At 42.2% G+C, this 17,725-nt stretch overlaps 1 protein-coding gene across 11 annotated transcripts in view; it reads left to right on the plus strand.

The window, feature by feature from the left end:
- TIAM1 (TIAM Rac1 associated GEF 1) overlaps positions 1 to 17,725 on the plus strand; it is a 199,509-nt gene that overhangs the window by 127,169 nt on the left and 54,615 nt on the right. For all 11 annotated transcript variants that reach the window (XM_085297797.1, XM_085297805.1, XM_085297804.1 and 8 more), the window contains 5 exons: positions 4,237 to 4,684; positions 7,304 to 7,476; positions 11,472 to 11,696; positions 13,171 to 13,356; positions 15,960 to 16,106. In XM_085297797.1, coding sequence (XP_085153923.1) covers positions 4,237 to 4,684; positions 7,304 to 7,476; positions 11,472 to 11,696; positions 13,171 to 13,356; positions 15,960 to 16,106 — 1,179 coding nt within the window. The remainder of the gene's footprint in view (positions 1 to 4,236; positions 4,685 to 7,303; positions 7,477 to 11,471; positions 11,697 to 13,170; positions 13,357 to 15,959; positions 16,107 to 17,725) is intronic.

Below are 17,725 nucleotides of genomic sequence, written 5' to 3' on the forward strand. Positions count from 1 at the left end.
TGAAATGCTTTTTTTTGCTGCATGTTTTCTACTTTGTGCGATCAGTTTAATGATTTCCACCTCCCTCTTGCTTTACACTCCAGCCCTCATAGGCCTGAAGTTAGGTAAACAGCAGCAGGAAGCCTAAGGGGCAGTACAAATTTTAGTTCCAGTCTTGCTTTTGGTTCCTGTGATACTCTCTCTGGGCAAATATGTTCCTCTGCTTGGACACAGCYGTTTGCCAGGCTGAAACTATAAAACATAGGATCTCTGGCAAGGTGCARAATACTGAGTTCAATGTCCAGATTGTTACACAGAGTTAAATAATTTTTTTWWAAAAAAACAGTGAAATGAAAAGGAGCCCCTTGATGATAGCCATTTGAATTCCAGAGTAATTTGCTGRTGATTAGTTATAGTCTGCTTGTAATGTCCCAAACTCCAGGCTTCAGAGATGTGCAGATCACAGTGCTCAGATGTCTCCCAGCTCCTGCAATGTGGCTGGCACATGCCAGTCTGGATCCTAATGGGCGGCTACAGAGACTCTGGGCAAGAGTGAGAGAGGTGAATTTTGAAGCCTGGGCAGTGCCTGTAACTAACTGTTGACCTCAGAGCCTTTACCTGGGAAGTCCTTTCATCCAGGAGTGAGATCTTTTCATTAGAAAGCTCTTGTGGCATATCCTGTAATGGCAGCAGAGCAGTAATAGGTCTTCCTTGGAGGAGACATTGCTGTCGTCTGTGGGGCTCTTTGAGAAATGGAGCAGGAAGCACAAGTAATTCTTAAACAGGAGTACGTGGTGTTGYGTTTGCGTCTGGGCAGTACCCTGTGGTGGCCAAATCAGTAGGAGCACTGAAGGCTGGATCCCAAAGCCAGGAACCCCTATCTCCATCGATCTCGGCACTGGAGAGCAGCACTGCTGACAGTGCTGGTGCCGTTTGGGATACTTAATCTCAAGCATCCTAGTTTGAAAGTTTGCCGAAGTAATTTTGTGCCCCCGGTGATGGCTAAATCAAATCCTTCTACTAGATATTGCTTACCTTGGAGTATTATCCATTCAGCCTCGGCATATTTCTGAAGAAGCATAATACTGAACCTCTCTTAACTTTCTGCTGAACTCTTTRATTGAATGCCTTTCAATGTGCAGATTACAGCACCGTGAGATGGCCACAGCAAATCCAGTCTGATTCTTGAGAGCTTTTCATACTGTCCAATGAGAACTGGCTGACATAACAGCACGAACTCAAAAAGTCAAAGACCTGTGTAATGAATACTCTTAACCCTACTAACCCTTACAGCAATCATCGCATACAGCAGACTTCATAAAGCGCTAATCTCACTGAATGCTACGTTTCATAATTCATGAACATGAACAGTATTAGCAGGCTGTAACTTTTGAACCATTCTGGCCTTTGTATACTCAGGCACTCATCCTACCAAAGGGCTTGAATCGTTTGGCTAGCAATCTCCGATCGAGAGATTTAAGAGAGGAAAAGGGAGTGCAGAGAGCAGAGGAAGATTAGGGGCGCAGCTCTATCAGTATGGTGGAAAGATCTTTTGACCCATCCAAGCTRTCACTTGCATTATGGAAAGATTATAAAGATTTTTGCAAAATGCACCAGAATTTAMGCACTTGACTGTAGATAACATTCAMTCTTTGAGTTTTCTGTCTTCCCATTTTTCTGTAAATTGGAAGCCATTATGCTCTTACATGAGTTACTCGCTATAATCCCCACTGGGATGGAGAAACCGAGGCAATTAATGCTGTGTCTCATCAGRGTTACGCAAGCAGGCTGTGTCACACTGAGTGCTAGGAGTCCTGAGACCCTGCATTTCAGCACAGTCCCTAAACGCCTCCAGGTAGACTTTGAGTTTTGAAAAAATGCTCCACATATGCTGAAAAAAACCAGGAAGGTTACTGGCTGGTTTACAACTCCTATCTCCTTCAAGTCTGTGGGTCTGCTTTAGTGGCTCTCTTTTTCTTTCTTTCTTTCTTTTTTTTTTTTTTTTTGGAACAAACTAATTTTAGATGACAACTTTAAACAGGCTTTCTGAGAGTTACATAAGGTAGGCTTTTCAAATTAAGTCTGTATTTTCTATATAGCATGGAGAAAATAATTACTAGAAAGTTATTGATTAAATGATTTATCTAAAATAAAAATCTCAAAACCTCAAATAATTTTTGTGGCCACAGTTACATAATATTCACTGCAAAATGCAAATTTGTTTATGCTATAAGAGTGACACACTTTTTCCCTTTTAAAAAGGGTGTCAATTTTGTAGAGAAGCTGCAGAGGGGGGAAAAAAAAACCAACCCAGAAAACAAATGCAAAAAGCAGTCATTCTGCTTATATAACCATCCTGGTAAACATCATGGACCCGACTCCGTTCTGTGGTGCTCCGGTTTTAGGCTGAGGGGACTCTCTCGACAGAGACGCAGTTACTCGGGTTTGTAAGCGTTGCGAGTGTATAGCTATCTGCCGGTCGTGGCTCCCTGACCGGGGTCACAAAGCAGTGTTACGGCCCCATCCAGCTTTTTGTGATGAGTGCTAAAATTCACTCCTGGCACTGTTGTGGAAACACTGGTTTCTGAGCAGTGCTAGTTCTGCTCCCCAAACATCCGTGGTTTGCGGTGTTGTAAGAAACGGGAAGATAATTGGCCTCCAAAAACAAGTGCATTGGAACAGCAGGAAAAAAAATGTGTTGTTAYGAAACCTGCTCTGTAGGAGTAGATCATTGCACTTACAGGAAACCCTGCTCAACTCATTCAAATGCAGTGGGAGTAAAGGAATATTGGCCTGTCCGGAGCAGCTTGTCTATCGGCTATGTGTTACATTAAATAACCAGACTGACTAGGATAACTGTGTTCGCTGAGCGGGGAAGGAAGTGGTTATTCTTCCAGCTGGACGCCAAGTCTCCCTCGAGAGGTAGCATTTATAAGGAACTAGCTCATCCATTGCAAATTAATGCCTTGTAAGTTAGTCAAATTCAGGAACATAAGCCCCCCCCCCCAACCCCCGGTTGCTTCATACAGCTCTTGCGCCACAGGAGGAGGAAGATTTCCAGCAGAGCTTGGTGGAGGGTTTCTTAGTTTCTGCAGAGCAGCTCTTGGTCCATAGACTTGTGCTTGAATTGATGCCTAGAAGTTAGTTTTCTCTCAAATTAAGTATTCCATTCTGCCACCTCTTTTCAAAGTATCCTCTTTTTTCCTTAAAAAAAAAAATGTAAATCAAGCACCAGCCTCTTTCATAGGAGTGGCAGAGGCTGAAATTCCTGTTGTTTTGGCTGCATTTCTTGCCTCTTTGCATCTTCTTCGCTGGCTCCCTTTTCTTCCAAGCGTCAAACATGAGATACGTTTCTCCACTGAGGAGACTTGGTCTTTATTAGGCTGCTATTCTTAGTCTGAGCTGCCTGTCTGTCAGCTGCTGAGCTGCTCCAAGTTGCTGCTCAGCATTTTAAGACAAGCTGCAGTTGATGACAGCGAACCCGAAAGTGCCTCTTTAGGCAATAGCCGGCACTTGCACGCCACCCTCCCAAATCTCAATTCTGTTGTGTCATCTCCTTTCTTGCTCAAGCTGTCCATATTGTCTTCTGATTCTTCAGCTGCAAGTTCTCGCAGACGAGGAGATGTCTTCTGTTCCTTTTGTATTTTTGCAGGGGCTCTTGCAATAGGATTCTGGTCTGTCGTAAGACTTGGGATGTGGAGATAACACAGACAGAAATAATTTCAAATACGTTAACTTCTTTGGAGAAAAAAGTACCTTTGCAGTTATGTAATTTGCAAATGACAGTCTTGGAATATCTAAAATGTATCTTCAGCTGTAGGTGTACATGCACAATATCAGTGTTTTCTTTTCAAAATGTGTAGGTTGGTTGCTACTTTTCCTGACACTGTCAGTTTTTGCTACCATATGTTCTTCTTTTGCAAAACCTTTAGCACTGTTAACTTAGCCTAATGTAAACAGATGAAGTTACATGTTATATTCCAAAATACTAAGGCTGTAGAGGCACCTCCTGAAATTACACTTGTGTTTAGTCTTTCCTAAACTATGCTGCAAGTTCTACTTGCCTTACTTTTTCTTCCACTTGTTTGTCTTCAGAWGAAAGATATAAGGAATTTCCAGTGCCAGAAAAAATAATACTGTGAAAAAATGTGTTATGACTTGGGAATTTCAGATTCTGTTGGTGTCTCCAGACATCAGGCTTTGTCAGGCAGTGCATGGCAGTCTCTTCATCTGATGTTGTCTCTTTCTTGTAACTAGGATGTAAACGCAGGTGAAGGGAGCGAGTTCACTGACAGCGGGATTGAGGGAGCAGCCACAGATACCGACCTCCTTTCTAGACGCTCCAATGCTACCAACTCCAGTTACTCTCCGACGACCAGTCGAGCRTTCATTGGCAGCGATAGCGGGAGTAGCTCAACAGGTGATGGCCATCGCCAGGGCGTGTACGAGAACTTCCGCCGGGAGCTGGAGATGAGCACCACCAACAGCGAGAACTTGGAGGAGGCCGGCTCTGCCCTCAGCGATGAGCAAAGCAGTGGTACCCTCAGCTCCCCAGGACAGTCCGACATCCTCCTGACGGCTGCCCAGGGCACGGTACGGAAAGCCGGAGCTCTGGCAGTGAAAAACTTTCTGGTGCACAAAAAGAATAAGAAAGTGGAGTCGGCCACRCGCAGGAAATGGAAGCACTATTGGGTTTCCTTAAAAGGTACAGAGCGAACGTGCAAGTGTTCCTTCAAATAGGCATCCAAGTTGTCATGTGGGATATATATTAATGCAGAATTTGGCCCATAATTCAAAGTCTGGAGGTTGTAAATATGATTTAGTGTTTAAATACTACCGGTTTACAAAGACAGGCTCCAGTTCTACAAGGGGCTGTATTTATAGCAGCTGCTTGGGGGCCTGAATGTGTAATGAATTGTTTTCCATCTAAGACAACTACACATATGCTGTTCCCCCCCCATTAAAAAGCAAGATAAAGAAACCAATAGCGTAGCTTCTTAACAAAGGCTGCCGTGAATTTCAATATAATTAATAAGAAGTATCAGGAAATGTCCCTTATTTTTCAGAGTAGGGTTTTATTTAATGGTAGGTGACAGGCGCAGATTGTGCCCTGCGTGTAGTCAAAGTCATATGACTGTGCTGCGACTGAAGCAGGGTTCATACCATACCACAAATCCTACTGGCACCATCTAGGATAGCTTCTCTGGTCACTGGATATTTTCCTTTAGGAAGCATGTCTACTGCTTGCTGATAAACTAAATAACCTGCTGCAGCCAGCACGGATCAGATAATTGAAGTTCACTAGAGACGATGGTGGCTGCCAGTGTGCGTTCAAGCAGGAGACCTRTGTTTGTGCACCTTTCTACAGCGCTTAGTGCTGTTGGTTTCTGATTCTCCAACGCTTCTATCTGATTCAAGGATWAAAAAAAAAAAAGACAGGAGAGTTACAGCACAGCATGAGACGTGGAGAGAAAGCTGTGGTTTGGTCATCAAGACTGGCCTGAGACTTAGGAGACTTTGACTCTGGTTCTCCARCTCATCTGCTGCATGTGGTGGGCAGTCACTTCAGCTCAGAGCGCTCTGCCCTCCCACTGACTTCYGTAGCTTTCCAGGCCACCAATTCTTTTCTTTCTGTATCTTTACAGATTCTGGTAGGATGGTGCTGATTTGGGGTGTGAGTACTTGCAAATGCAAATGAGTATTAAGGGAGCAGCAAAGATTACGGCTGGCCTCTGAAAGCAGCCTCCAATTAATCTTTGTGTAGCAGCAAAATGGAAAGCAAAGTTTGCCGTAACTGGGACCTTCCTTTTCCCAACTACAACTGACTTGATCTGTGATTCAAGTAGGAAAGTGTCAGAAGAGGGCGCAGCACCAGGCCACATACCCTGATACAGATGGTATTACCCAAAAGTTTAGAAGGCTGAAAGCCCTGYCCTTCCTGCAGAGCGTTGGAAGCAGTATTGTAATACTAAAAAGCATGGTGTGTGCCAGCTCTTCCCATGTCGGAGGGACTCGGGAAATAAATAAATAAAWAAAWAAAGCCAGCTTGGCCGGGTGAGAGGRTAGAGGGAAGCCCTAATCTCCTTGGAGCGGGGACCCTGTGGCAGGAAGGTCTTGCTGTGAAGGGCCGGTAAACAAAGGGCCATCTGGAAGGAAAAACGGGAAGGATGAGCAGAAAGGCAATGTTATTGTAAAGCACTTTGACTCAACTTGAGTGTTTGCTCTTTAGATTGCTGTGCCTTTAATAGTGTCAGTATTTAAAAGAGGCTTTGAAGTTAACAGCTGCTTTTGTTTGTCTGCAAATAGTTTTCTGAGAGGCTGAGCTGACTGGGAAACAGTGCAACACTTTGCACCAAGAGGACTCTCTTCAGTGGGAGAAGATCAGTGTGCCAGGTTTAATTTAAAGCAGTGTAGATGATGGTGAAAGGTGGGAGAAAACTGAGGCAGAAAAAAAGGAGACCTAAGGCTACAGATTTGCTACACCTTTTTTCCAGAAAATCATATTGTAAAGGTGATTTTGTAAAACAAGTAGGTTGTATGCTGTCCTCGACTAAAACGGGGTTTTGTTTTCGACTGTGTCACCGTGAGTCACCGCTGAAACCTTATCATAGAATAAGGATTTGTTTTGTTCCTTCTTTTCTTTTTTTTTTCTTTTTTTTTTTTTTGATATGTCAGTCTTCTAGCGAGCACAGCTCCTTCCAGACCATTTTTCTTTCAGTTATTCATCTGCATCCAGTAATTAAAAAACTTGATCTTTGCCTTCAAGGGACTGCAGTAAGTAGCAGCTGCAAGAGGCTCACACAAGGCAGTTTAGGTTTGCCTTCGGGCTCGTCTGCTCTGCAGGTCTGGCAAGGCCAGCTCGCAGCTGCGGACTCTGCGAGGGAAGCTGCACTGCCATCCTTGCTTTGGTCACCTTGGTGGGACAGGATGGCCTGAGAGCCTCCCTGTAGAGATTTGTAATGCTTTTTCTTAGCCTGAGCTGCACTTTATCACTCGCGATCTTCTTGGCTCATGGCGCCCTGTTTTACCAGTCTCAGGGCAAACAAAATGTCCCTGCRGAAGGTGCACCACGTACCTTGCTGTGTGCCAAGGTGCTCCCCTGTGGCGTGGAAATTGCTGGGTTGTAGGGCCGACTRGACTTCTGCTCCTGGTCTCGACAGYGAGGCTGAAAAACGTGACCGGGTCCCAGCAGATTAAGTGTTCTTYCTCATCCCTGTGGCAGTTGTAAGGATGATTTGTGCTCCTGATTATTAGCACTGAATAGACATGGGATGGCTGTTGCGTTTAAATGCGTTGCTTGCTAATATCTAATTGTCTTTCTTAGGMTGTACGTTATTTTTTTATGAGACTGATGGCAGATCGGGCATTGACCACAACAGCATCCCAAAGCATGCCGTTTGGGTGGAAAACAGCATAGTGCAAGCGGTGCCTGAACACCCCAAGAAGGATTTTGTTTTCTGTCTCAGCAATTCACTTGGGGATGCATTCCTCTTTCAGGTTGGTTGTGTTTGTATGTTTTATGTAGTTCTCTTTTTCTCTCTTTTGTTCATCTTGTTCATCTCACAGACCAAGCAGAAAATCTTAGCTCTGTTTCAAATCAGTGGAAAAATCCTGCTGACTCCAATAGGTTTGGGATTTTCCTTGGGCCAAGTAAGAGGAAGGATGCAATATATTCCATAAATGCCACTCAAGAGACCCAACACCAAATGTGAAGCACTGTCAAATCTGCTGTTTTATTGCCTGACTGGATCCTCCGTGTGTAGATGGTTGAACTTTGCTGTTAATTCCTTGAGAAATATTGTTACATTCCCTGTAAGAAATCAGGAATTTTGTATTGATTGACAGTGTGGTTATAACACACAGATCAGGCCACCCATCATACAGAACACATGGTGGTGCCTTAAATGTGCTGTAACACTAGCTGCATCTTACAAGAAACAGATATCAAAGATAGGACCTTACAGAGAGGCTGGAGGGGTTTACATGACCAAAAGGTGTTTGAAGTGCGAGAGAGTGTTTGGAACTCCAGATGTTCTTTTCATTTGCAGTGGCTGTTCACAATGCGGTTGCCATCTAATCAAATAGACATTAATCAGGATTTTGCTGTTGTCTGACAGCAGACTGAAATGGTGTGTTTTTTTCTTTTTTTAAAATCAGAAAATAGAAATGTCTGTCATTCACAGAGTACCTTTTTTTAAAGAAAATCCAGAATTTATATCAAACTTTAGCTAATATATTTCACTGCAAAATATTTCTGCTTTTTGGTTACTACTGTGTTCCTTTCTTACTGCTAATTCTCACTAGTCAASATTAACATTCTTTTATTTGTAATTGCTAGTCTGTGTTGAGGTAGTTCTGTTTCCTCCTCTTTTGATCCAGTTTTCTTCACTGGAGGAATACCTTATTTATTTCGCTTTCCAGTGACAATGTATTTAGAATGTCTTGCCTTCTTAAGCCACAAGCTATTCCATTGTAGGCTGTGCCCCCTGCCATCACTCTCATACTCCAGAACAAATTCTCTAGGTGACCCTGCTGAGCGGGGAGGYTGGACTAGACGATCTCCAGAGGTGCCTTCCAACCTTACTGATTCTGTGATTCTGTGAAATTTTTAATAGTATGTTGTCTCATTGGACCTCTCATCTGTTAGAAAAAAAGGGGCTAGAGTCTCAAACTAGAGCAAAACAGAACAGGTTTACTGACTCAAAGTGGTCTGGTTTACATCCTTGAAGATGCTGAGTATCTGACTGTACACTGGAAAAATATATTTTTTGTGAACCTCTGCCACTTCAGTTTGATTTTTTTCCTCAGTTCATAATGGAATGCTATGCTGCTCCTTTTTCCTTCATCCCCTTCTCTGAGAGGGTAAATGTATTTTGCCACCTGGAGAGCTTCATTCAGGAAGTAAGCGTGGTTGCTTATGGACTCAGCATGTATTTAAAAGGCCATAGTACTGCATCACCTCCTGATCTACTGATAAGAATTATAAATTCTTTTACTTATAGTTTTCTAAGGAAAAAACCTTCATTCTCATAAAATTAATGTCAATGGAGGCTAAATACTGGAAAGGTCACATTCAGTACATTTCTTTTGTGGCAACATTGGGCTTTATTCATTAAGAGCTCTGTGTCATTATGTCATGGGTAGATTTTCATCCAACTTTGTGGAAAAGAGTAAAAGTGAACCTTTTCAAATGAAAAACAATAATTTATGTTGCCTTGTGGAAATCTCCTCTGTTGTGGAACCATGCAACTCTAATGAAGCAGAAGCAGAAGAAAAAGAAAAAGAAGGGATGGATCTGGGGAGAAAGGAAAGAGACCAGCCATAATGGTGGAAATAATGTGCGAGTTATTTTGCTGYAGGGCTTGCTCTGATGGATGCAGAGCAGCTGAGCATGTGTATGTTCAGGGGTGTTACTTAGTTACTAATGTTTTTCACATATAGCACACTTAACACACTGTTGTAGTAGCTGTTGTGTTGAAAAGACACCACAGAGGGCTATTTCTATCCTATGGAGACTGTGTAGTTAGGGAGAAAAACAAGATTGCTTTGTAATGTGTACAAATACCAGGCATCTTGTAACAATCCTTCCCATTGCATTGCATCTAGAGACATCATACACCTCCTACATTATGATTCCTTGCTCAGTCAGTTCTTATCATGCCTACACAAATCCATTACTTGCAAATGTCACATGCATTTTCCAGAAGCTCAGAGCAACTTGTGACACCTCATGCTTATATATCAGATGTTTGCAGCCTGTTTACATGGTCCTTCCCATTGAGAAGTAGAGTGATTCCCCTTGCCCACACATCTACCAAAAAAGTCTTCAACTCTCCTTTTCAGATTTTTTTCCCTCTCCCCAGAAAGCCCAAACAAGAATTGAATCTAAGGACTTACAGATAATGCTTTAAAGTGGAATAAAATAAAAATATGACCTCTTGCTGTTATGAATTTGCTAGGAGTTAACAGAACATGCCATCTCATTTCAACTCCAGTGGTACTCTCTTCCATACAAAGAATGTCTTTATAGCTGGTGGGGCGAGATTCCRCCACCTGACTTTACCCAGGCTGTCTCTTACTCTGCAAATAATGTCTCTAATTTCAGCAGAAACTCCTCAGCCAGGAGGGATCAACRTATCTTCAGCAGTGACAGTAAGACATTGGAACCCACATTTATTAATGAGAGCTGGTTTGTATTATTACCTGGATAGTGAGCCTGTTAAATTTAAGCATGGGGCCAACTGAAGACACAAAAACAGGATGGAAATTATCAGTCTTTTCATTGTAGAGCCTACCTTCTCCTTAGGTCTTCTAACCTCAGTTAAGGAAACTGATGTCATTGTGGGACACATGTGCCTCACCTCTTTCAGTCCCACAGAAGTTATGGGAGCATCAGTTTGGAGTTTGGCCTGTGTGTAAGAGATTTTCAGAATCAAGCTTCTATAGGAATCTCTCCTTAGCTTTAGTGAGCTGCATCCTTTGCTGTCAATTGTGACTGCTAGGAGAGCAATGAGGATGACCTTCTTCATCTGTGATAGCAACTGGAGAGTCATACCGTGCTGTCTATTTATAGATCAGCTATCGTCAGAAAGTTTAATTAGAACAAGGTGGTTTGRCACCTTGTTACTTTTTCAGCCATAAGCCAAATACCAGTGTGATTACTGATGAAGGTTGACACTTGGAGCAAGTATGCTGCAACACTGAGTTGGCTGTAAATTTTGTTTTACAACCTACTCTAAAGGGCTGAGGTTTAGTAAGAAAGCTAAGAAGATTTGCTTTTTATTTTGAAAGGCTGGAAAAGGAATGCTTTGAAGTATTTTTCTTTCTGTGTCAAAAGCCTCTAATCAGAATAGTCCTCTTCCAGAAAAATACACTGGTATCCCATGCACCAGCTAAATATCTTCACTCTTCCCAAACTGTCACACACATGCTGAGGGAGGGACAGTACAAGAGCCATAAAAATTATGAGAGCCTGCCTTTAACAATACAGGTCATTTTCAAAGTACTTTGACATCTTCAGAAATGGGAAGGTTCTTTATATGTGCATCGTAGTAAAGCTAGTAGTAGATATCATGGGCGTGTGTTAGGCCTTTGATTTATTATTAACTGTTGCATGCCAAAAAAATCTCTCCATACCGGRGCATTCTCTGCCTTAAGGAACTGGGAGTCTAGAAAACGTCATTAAATGATGAGCTACAAATTATGACAGCATTACATTGAACAAGCAAGGTAATTCTTAAGCACTTACTGGGAAACACTATACAGCTGCAAGACACAGATATAGGTGTAATTGTAAATGCTGACTGCCTGATGCTGAGCTAAAAATGACCTGCCTAAGAATGATTTTTTATATTACTTCTCTTATAAGTGGATTTAAGGCTTTGATTCTTAAGATCAAAGGGAAATCAAACTCCTTGGAATTGCATTTGTTAATCTCTAATAAATTTTAAAGAGAATCCTGACTTTTTTTCCCCCTTTTTCCCTCTCTTCAGACCTCTAGCCAGACAGAGCTTGAGAACTGGATCACTGCAATCCATTCAGCTTGTGCAACTGCGGTGGCAAGGCAGCATCACAAAGAGGACACAGTCAAACTTCTGAAAACAGAGATAAAAAAGCTAGAGCAGAAGATCGATATGGATGAGAAAATGAAGAAAATGGGTGAAATGCAACTCTCCTCAGTAACAGACTCCAAGAAGAAGAAGACCATCCTGGATCAAGTAATCTTGCTTGCTTATGTGAAATAGGCCCCCAGCAAATTATTAAGGCCTTCTTCAGATTAGCTGTGGCTATGTCAGCTCCCTCTCTGCCGTATATGTGTGCTGGCAGAGCACCCAAGTGTAGGTGGGATGTATGCTGGCAGGAGAGTGGTGTCAGCTGCCCTRGTGGCACCACTTCTCCAAGCGACGTATCCTAAGGTAGAGCACAAGTGCTCTTCTCCTGGCACAGCTGCCTCCACTTGTGGGTTTGGCTAGCATCAGGGATGTTAAGTGAGGGCTTTAGGGGAGGGAAAAGCCTGCCAGGCCACAGTAGCAAAATGTCCTAGAGAGGAGCTGGTCATAGACCAGCAAATGCTGCTGTCCTGTTGTCTGAAGTGTGGAAGAGGTTGCTTCTTCACTGGCAGATGGGTTGAAGAAGTGTTCCCTGGTTCCTGTTTGTTGCGAGAGTCGGCCTTGCCTTACGGCTGCCAACCCTCATTGCCTCTTGTGACTGGTCCTTCCAACTTCAAGTGGACAACTTGGTTGCATTTGAGAAGCAGCAAGCCTAGAGCAGATGTCTCTCCCGCTGTCACAGTGGCACCTTATTTTAGGAAACTAACATACGGCGCCTGCTTCATTAGTTTGTAGCTCTTCTACCCTGGCTGCCAAATGCACTTGGAATGCAAACCGTGGGGAATGGCGGGGGCCTTMGTGTGCTACGCTAAAGAGATTTTGTACCCCCTAGAAACCCGTGAGAAGGGGTGGGAGAAGGGAGAGAGACTTTACCTCTGTTCAAAGGGCTTGTTCAAAGGCTGTCAGTCACAGCAAGAGGATAGAGCAGTCTCTCTGTTTATGTAACTCAATTTTTCAAAACACTTAGAAACTGTTTCCTATCAGCAATTTGAATTATTTAARTAAGCCCTCACATGGGCTGCTTATAGTGCTCTTCCACTGATAAGATTAATTATCCCCAGTGTGCTTCACTTTTTCAAGTATAATAGCAAGCTGCGTTGATTCTTACAGCAGTGCTGCTGTTGCGGCTGCTGATCCAGGGTGCTCTGTTTGTGGAATCTGGGGAGTTTTGGTATTTTTGTTTCTCAGATGCCCTTGATGCATGAAAGAAGCCTCTTAAGGGACTGCTCAGAAGAAATCCTGGAATACAAAGAAAATCAAAAATGGAATTTTAATCCTATTAATTAGCATTATATCAGAGGAGCAGTTGTCCCATGAGAAAACTTCTGCCATGAACACAAGAAAAAGACTTTATTTTCCACTTAATGACAACTTTTTTAGAAAAAGTGGGGTAAGGAGGGGAGGGAAGAGTGAGGAAGAAGGGGAATTAAGGTTTCTTGTTCTTTGAAAATGAGATCAGCATTGGTAAAAGAGATATATTAGTGGGAACAGTAACATTTTTTCAAGATGTTTATCACAATGTTCTTCCTCATCTCTCTTTCTCTTTTCCTGCATCTCACTCCTCAATCTTTGTTGTATGTAGATCTTCGTTTGGGAGCAAAATCTTGAACAGTTCCAGATGGATCTATTTCGGTACCGCTGTTATTTGGCTAGTCTCCAAGGAGGGGAGCTCCCAAACCCTAAAAGACTGCTTGCTTTTGCCAGTCGTCCAACTAAAGTTGCAATGGGCCGCCTTGGAATCTTTTCAGTCTCTTCGTTTCATGCACTGGTAAGTTTGAACAGAGGCCAGGGGTCATCTTTGCCAACCTGCAAACGGCTTCATGTGTTCAACAGAGAGGTTAAGTCAACCAACAGCAGTCTGTTTCTGTAGGGTGAGCCCTTACCTTAGCACGCAAATTCTGCCTCCTGTGCATCTTGGATGTAAACTGAAAAGCAGATGCTTGCAAGTCCTGGCCTTATGAAAGCAGAAGAACCATGTTCCTCATAAAAAAGTGATTTTGAATTTCCAGTTCTGCACTGTAAACATGCTTTCTATAAACAGATCTTCCTGTTACAAGGACAAAGGCTCTGAGAACTGCTGGAGGCAGAGGGTGCTTCTCTGGCTGCTCACAATGAGCCRGTCCCAAAATACAAAGTCTGCATTTGGGATAGTCTGTATCTGTTCTTTGTATCTTGTTTCCATTCTCCTACTGGCCTAAGCCAGAAAGCTGGATGTACATGATTCTGCAATTTGGAAAGACTAAAATCTGGCTGTGCAGGCTCATCTCTAATGTCCGTGTACGGGGGCTTAATCCAAAAGCCCAGTGAAGTCAATAGGAGCCTTTCCCAGGCCCTCACTGTGTGTTGGCTTAGACTCACTAGGGCATAGCTTGTTTTCTACCATATGGATGAAACTACTGACCAATTAGTCTAATATCCTGCCTCCAGTGATCAACACCTGATGCTCCACAAGGGAGGGGAAATGTGCTTCTATACTACTTATAATGTGACCAGCAAGTCATCAGTTGTTTAAAATGGTTGTTCGAATTTAAATAATGTAACAATCCAGCTCTTTAAAGTACAAGGAAGTGTATTGGAAAGTGGTGGGTTTTTTTTTTAATGAATTTAAGTCATGTGGCTGTAGCTTCGGCTTGGGCTCCTGGTGCTTCACAGAAATAGCTGAGCTCCACTGTTCTGTACGTGTCAGCTGTACCCTTCAATTGAATCCAGAGCAGTAATTCAGTCTGGGGCATTTTTATTCTTTTATATATCAAAAGATTAGCGTCATCATCCTGATAATTGCTGGTGGATTTATATTTTTTTAAGTAGCGGTCTGTAATTTGCATTTGTGCTTATTTTTTTTGCATCTAGCAAAGCACTGAGTGTTAGYTTGAAAAACAGTCTGCCTCCTCATGCTGGTCTCTCTTGAGAGCCAAGTGAAAAAAAGATATTTTGAACACGTTGTGTTGGAAAAGACATGTGCTTTCTTTTCCTTTAAGCAAACTCTTGTGTCCCCCCTTACCCTCAATAGCATGTAGATGGTGCAGTGAGTCTCAGGATTTTGAGCTGGATGCCAAACAGTGATAGCATGGCACCCTTAGCTCTCCTGAAGATGTTATTCAATACATCAGTATGTGTTAAGTCTGCCAGGTGCCTCTGCAAAAGTGACCTCGAAGTAGAGATAAGAAGCTGCTCACACCAGTCTGGAAATCAAGAAGCTTGCAGTAGTATTTCAAGTTCTCCTTGTCCTTGATTTCTCCACATTCCTGAAGGAGAATCACTGCTACTCACAGAGCAAATGTTCTCTAGATGCCCAGGCCAACACTCTGTTGTTCACATCTTTATATAGGATTTGAACTTACTGTACCCCCAAAAAACAGCTTCTCAGCTCCTTAGCTTGGGGCATCGCTCACAAGTTTGGCACTTCTAGCTGCGTTACRGAATAGCAGTCACATTTTGGTAGTTTTGTGTGTGGGCATCTAGTAAAAGGATGTTCCAGGAAGCKTGTCTCCAAGCCTATAAGGTGGCGTGTGTGCCTGGCCATACTTTTTGCACTGATTCCTGCCTGCTGTGTCTCTCAGCACCCCCTTTTCGCGGGAGAGGAGCTTGGTGTCCTGATTCTACCTCGTGATGGGAAATCTGCTTAAACTTTGCCTTAACACTTCACCTCTGACTAACATTCCACTAATTTCTACTAGAGWTTCTGTGTTTGGAAAACACTTCCAAAATATTTGATCTGATAAAAACAAACAGCTTTTCATGCTGAAAGGGTTGCCRTGGGCCATTCTTCAAGTATCCAAACTGCTAACACTTCTGGGATTGAACGGATCATTTCACTCATTTTTTTCCTTCTTATGTTTTGCTTACTCCTTACAGATAGCATAAGGAATATGGGATATGGGAATATGGGGCATAAGGAATATATTAAGGGATATGCTTAAGGAAGCATAGGTTTTAAATACTTTGATCCATTTGCAGGCCTTTATCTGGCCGCCTAAAAGTTATGAGTCAGTTCTAGGATGCCCAGTGTGGTTTCACACAAAATAGCAAACAGAAGACCAAACTTATTTAAAAAAAGAGGGGGAGGAAAAAAAAAGGAACACCTTCACTGSTGCTGAGGATTTACTGTGTAATGATTATTCTGCTTTAAATTATCTCAGATTAAATGCGGTATCGACCCTTTTACTTTTTGATGTTTGATGTCCAAAGAAATTAGTTGAATTATGGTGGGAGGGAAATAGGCTGGCAGCATCAAAATTGTCCCTGTTGTGAATACATATTGTTACTCTAGTATTTGCCATTTTTTTCCATCAGATTCCACTGTTAAATTATGTAAGCAATGATATGGTGGGATGCTGCAACTTTTGATTTTAAACCATATGGCAATGACAGGTGGCGGCTCGCACAGGGGAGTCTGGAGTGAGAAGAAGGACACAGGCCATGTCCAGATCTGCCAGTAAACGGAGAAGCAGGTTTTCTTCTCTTTGGGGGCTGGATACTACCTCAAAGAAAAAGCAAGGGAGGCCAAGCATTAATCAGGTAAGTGGAGTGAAATGTGTGATATTTTCAAGGCTTATTTGTTAGCATGCAGAGCGTAGCTCATGCAGAGAGTCACTTATATCAAGCGCCGGCACATCCAAACTTCAAGTTGCCTGTTTAATCTTTTGCAGTGCATAGTCATCACATTCCACATCCTCTTCAAAAATYAGTTACTGTAATTACAGATAAATATATATAGCAACTCCTGTTCAAATGAGGTTTCAAGTTCACACCTTTTTTAGCGGAATGGGTTGCATTTCTACTGTTTCTACTTTTGCTAGATACTTTCCCTAAGCTCAGGGGTAACAAAGCAACAGTATAAAACAGACACAATTTCARCAGAAAAAAAGTAGATAGTAGTTAGTTTCCTTAAATTAAAGTTTGAATTTGTAGATGATGATCAACATAGCTTAACTTGGGGAAAACTTCCTAACATAACAAAAAGCTTTGTATTTAGTAGAGGTAGTCCCAATTTTGCTTCAGATAYTGAGAAAGCAAAATCTGTAATGTTCCCACCCAGTCACTCCCCAGATCTTTTGCTAGAAAATGAGTTTCAGCGTGCTAGAAAGGTACTTCCCTATTATTCTTTCCAAACATTCCTAATTACAGCTTTCAGTTTTTGAGAGCTATACCTCATCTAATTGCAGGAAATGTAGGCTTTTATTTTCTTTTTCTTCTTTCACTTTTTTGAGGGGAGAAAAGATTGAAGCATGTTTTGTTTTGTGACCTCTGATTTATTCTTCCTTCTGTAAAAACGGCAGTGAATGTTCTGTTTAGCAGAGAATATGCTGTAAAATTATTTAGTTTGTTTTTAGTGAGACATTAAAAGTTTACCATTAGGTAAACTAGTGGCTGAGCAAAATCTCTCTGTTTCACTAGAAACTAGCAGATGCCTCCATGAAAAAATTCTAAAGTCTTTGTGCAGGTGCAGTGGCACCCGCATTGCTGGGTACCTCTTTTYCCCAAATCAAGCAAGCCTTGTCCTGAGCTCGGATTCTGTCCGTACTGTGACACTAGGTGTTTGTACCTTGGATTTTTCCTGAACCCAAMATTTTTTTCATTCTGTAGAGATAAATGTGTCCTTTATGCTTCCTCCCTCTTGCCTTCCACATGTACACACACACACACATGCGCATACATGCAGATCTCTCACTCCTCCATAGTGCACAGGGATGAAAAAAGATTTTGCTCCAGATTAAAAAAAAAAAAAAAAAAAAAAAAAAAAAAAACATACTGGAGAGACTCAAAAGTGAAGTTTTGGAAAGCTGCCGGTCTATCTATAGGTCATGTCTGAATGTATTCCCTCAGCTTGTATGTAGTAGTGCACAAAGTACTTGCAAAATCGAAGCAATGCATTCTGAATTCCTAAAGAGAAGTGACCTTTTCCCATCCTGCATTGTTCCTGCTCATTTTAGGCACAGTATGGTTAATAATCAAAACCAGCAACTTGATTGTAAACCTGTGGTGGTGTGGAATTATAAAACGTAACTTTTCAGTTTTAATTACAAGCTTCTGCTGGAATAACCGTCCTGCTTTTATCTCCTGCAGACAGCTGATAGGTAGTGTAGAGCTGTGCACATGGTAGAGTGGGTTGCTGCGTTTTGCAGGTGTACCAGCCT

Source organism: Rhea americana, unplaced genomic scaffold (genome assembly GCF_003343005.1).
Source record: "Rhea americana isolate MKP2758 unplaced genomic scaffold, rheAme1 scaffold_130, whole genome shotgun sequence".
Taxonomy (NCBI): domain Eukaryota; kingdom Metazoa; phylum Chordata; class Aves; order Rheiformes; family Rheidae; genus Rhea; species Rhea americana.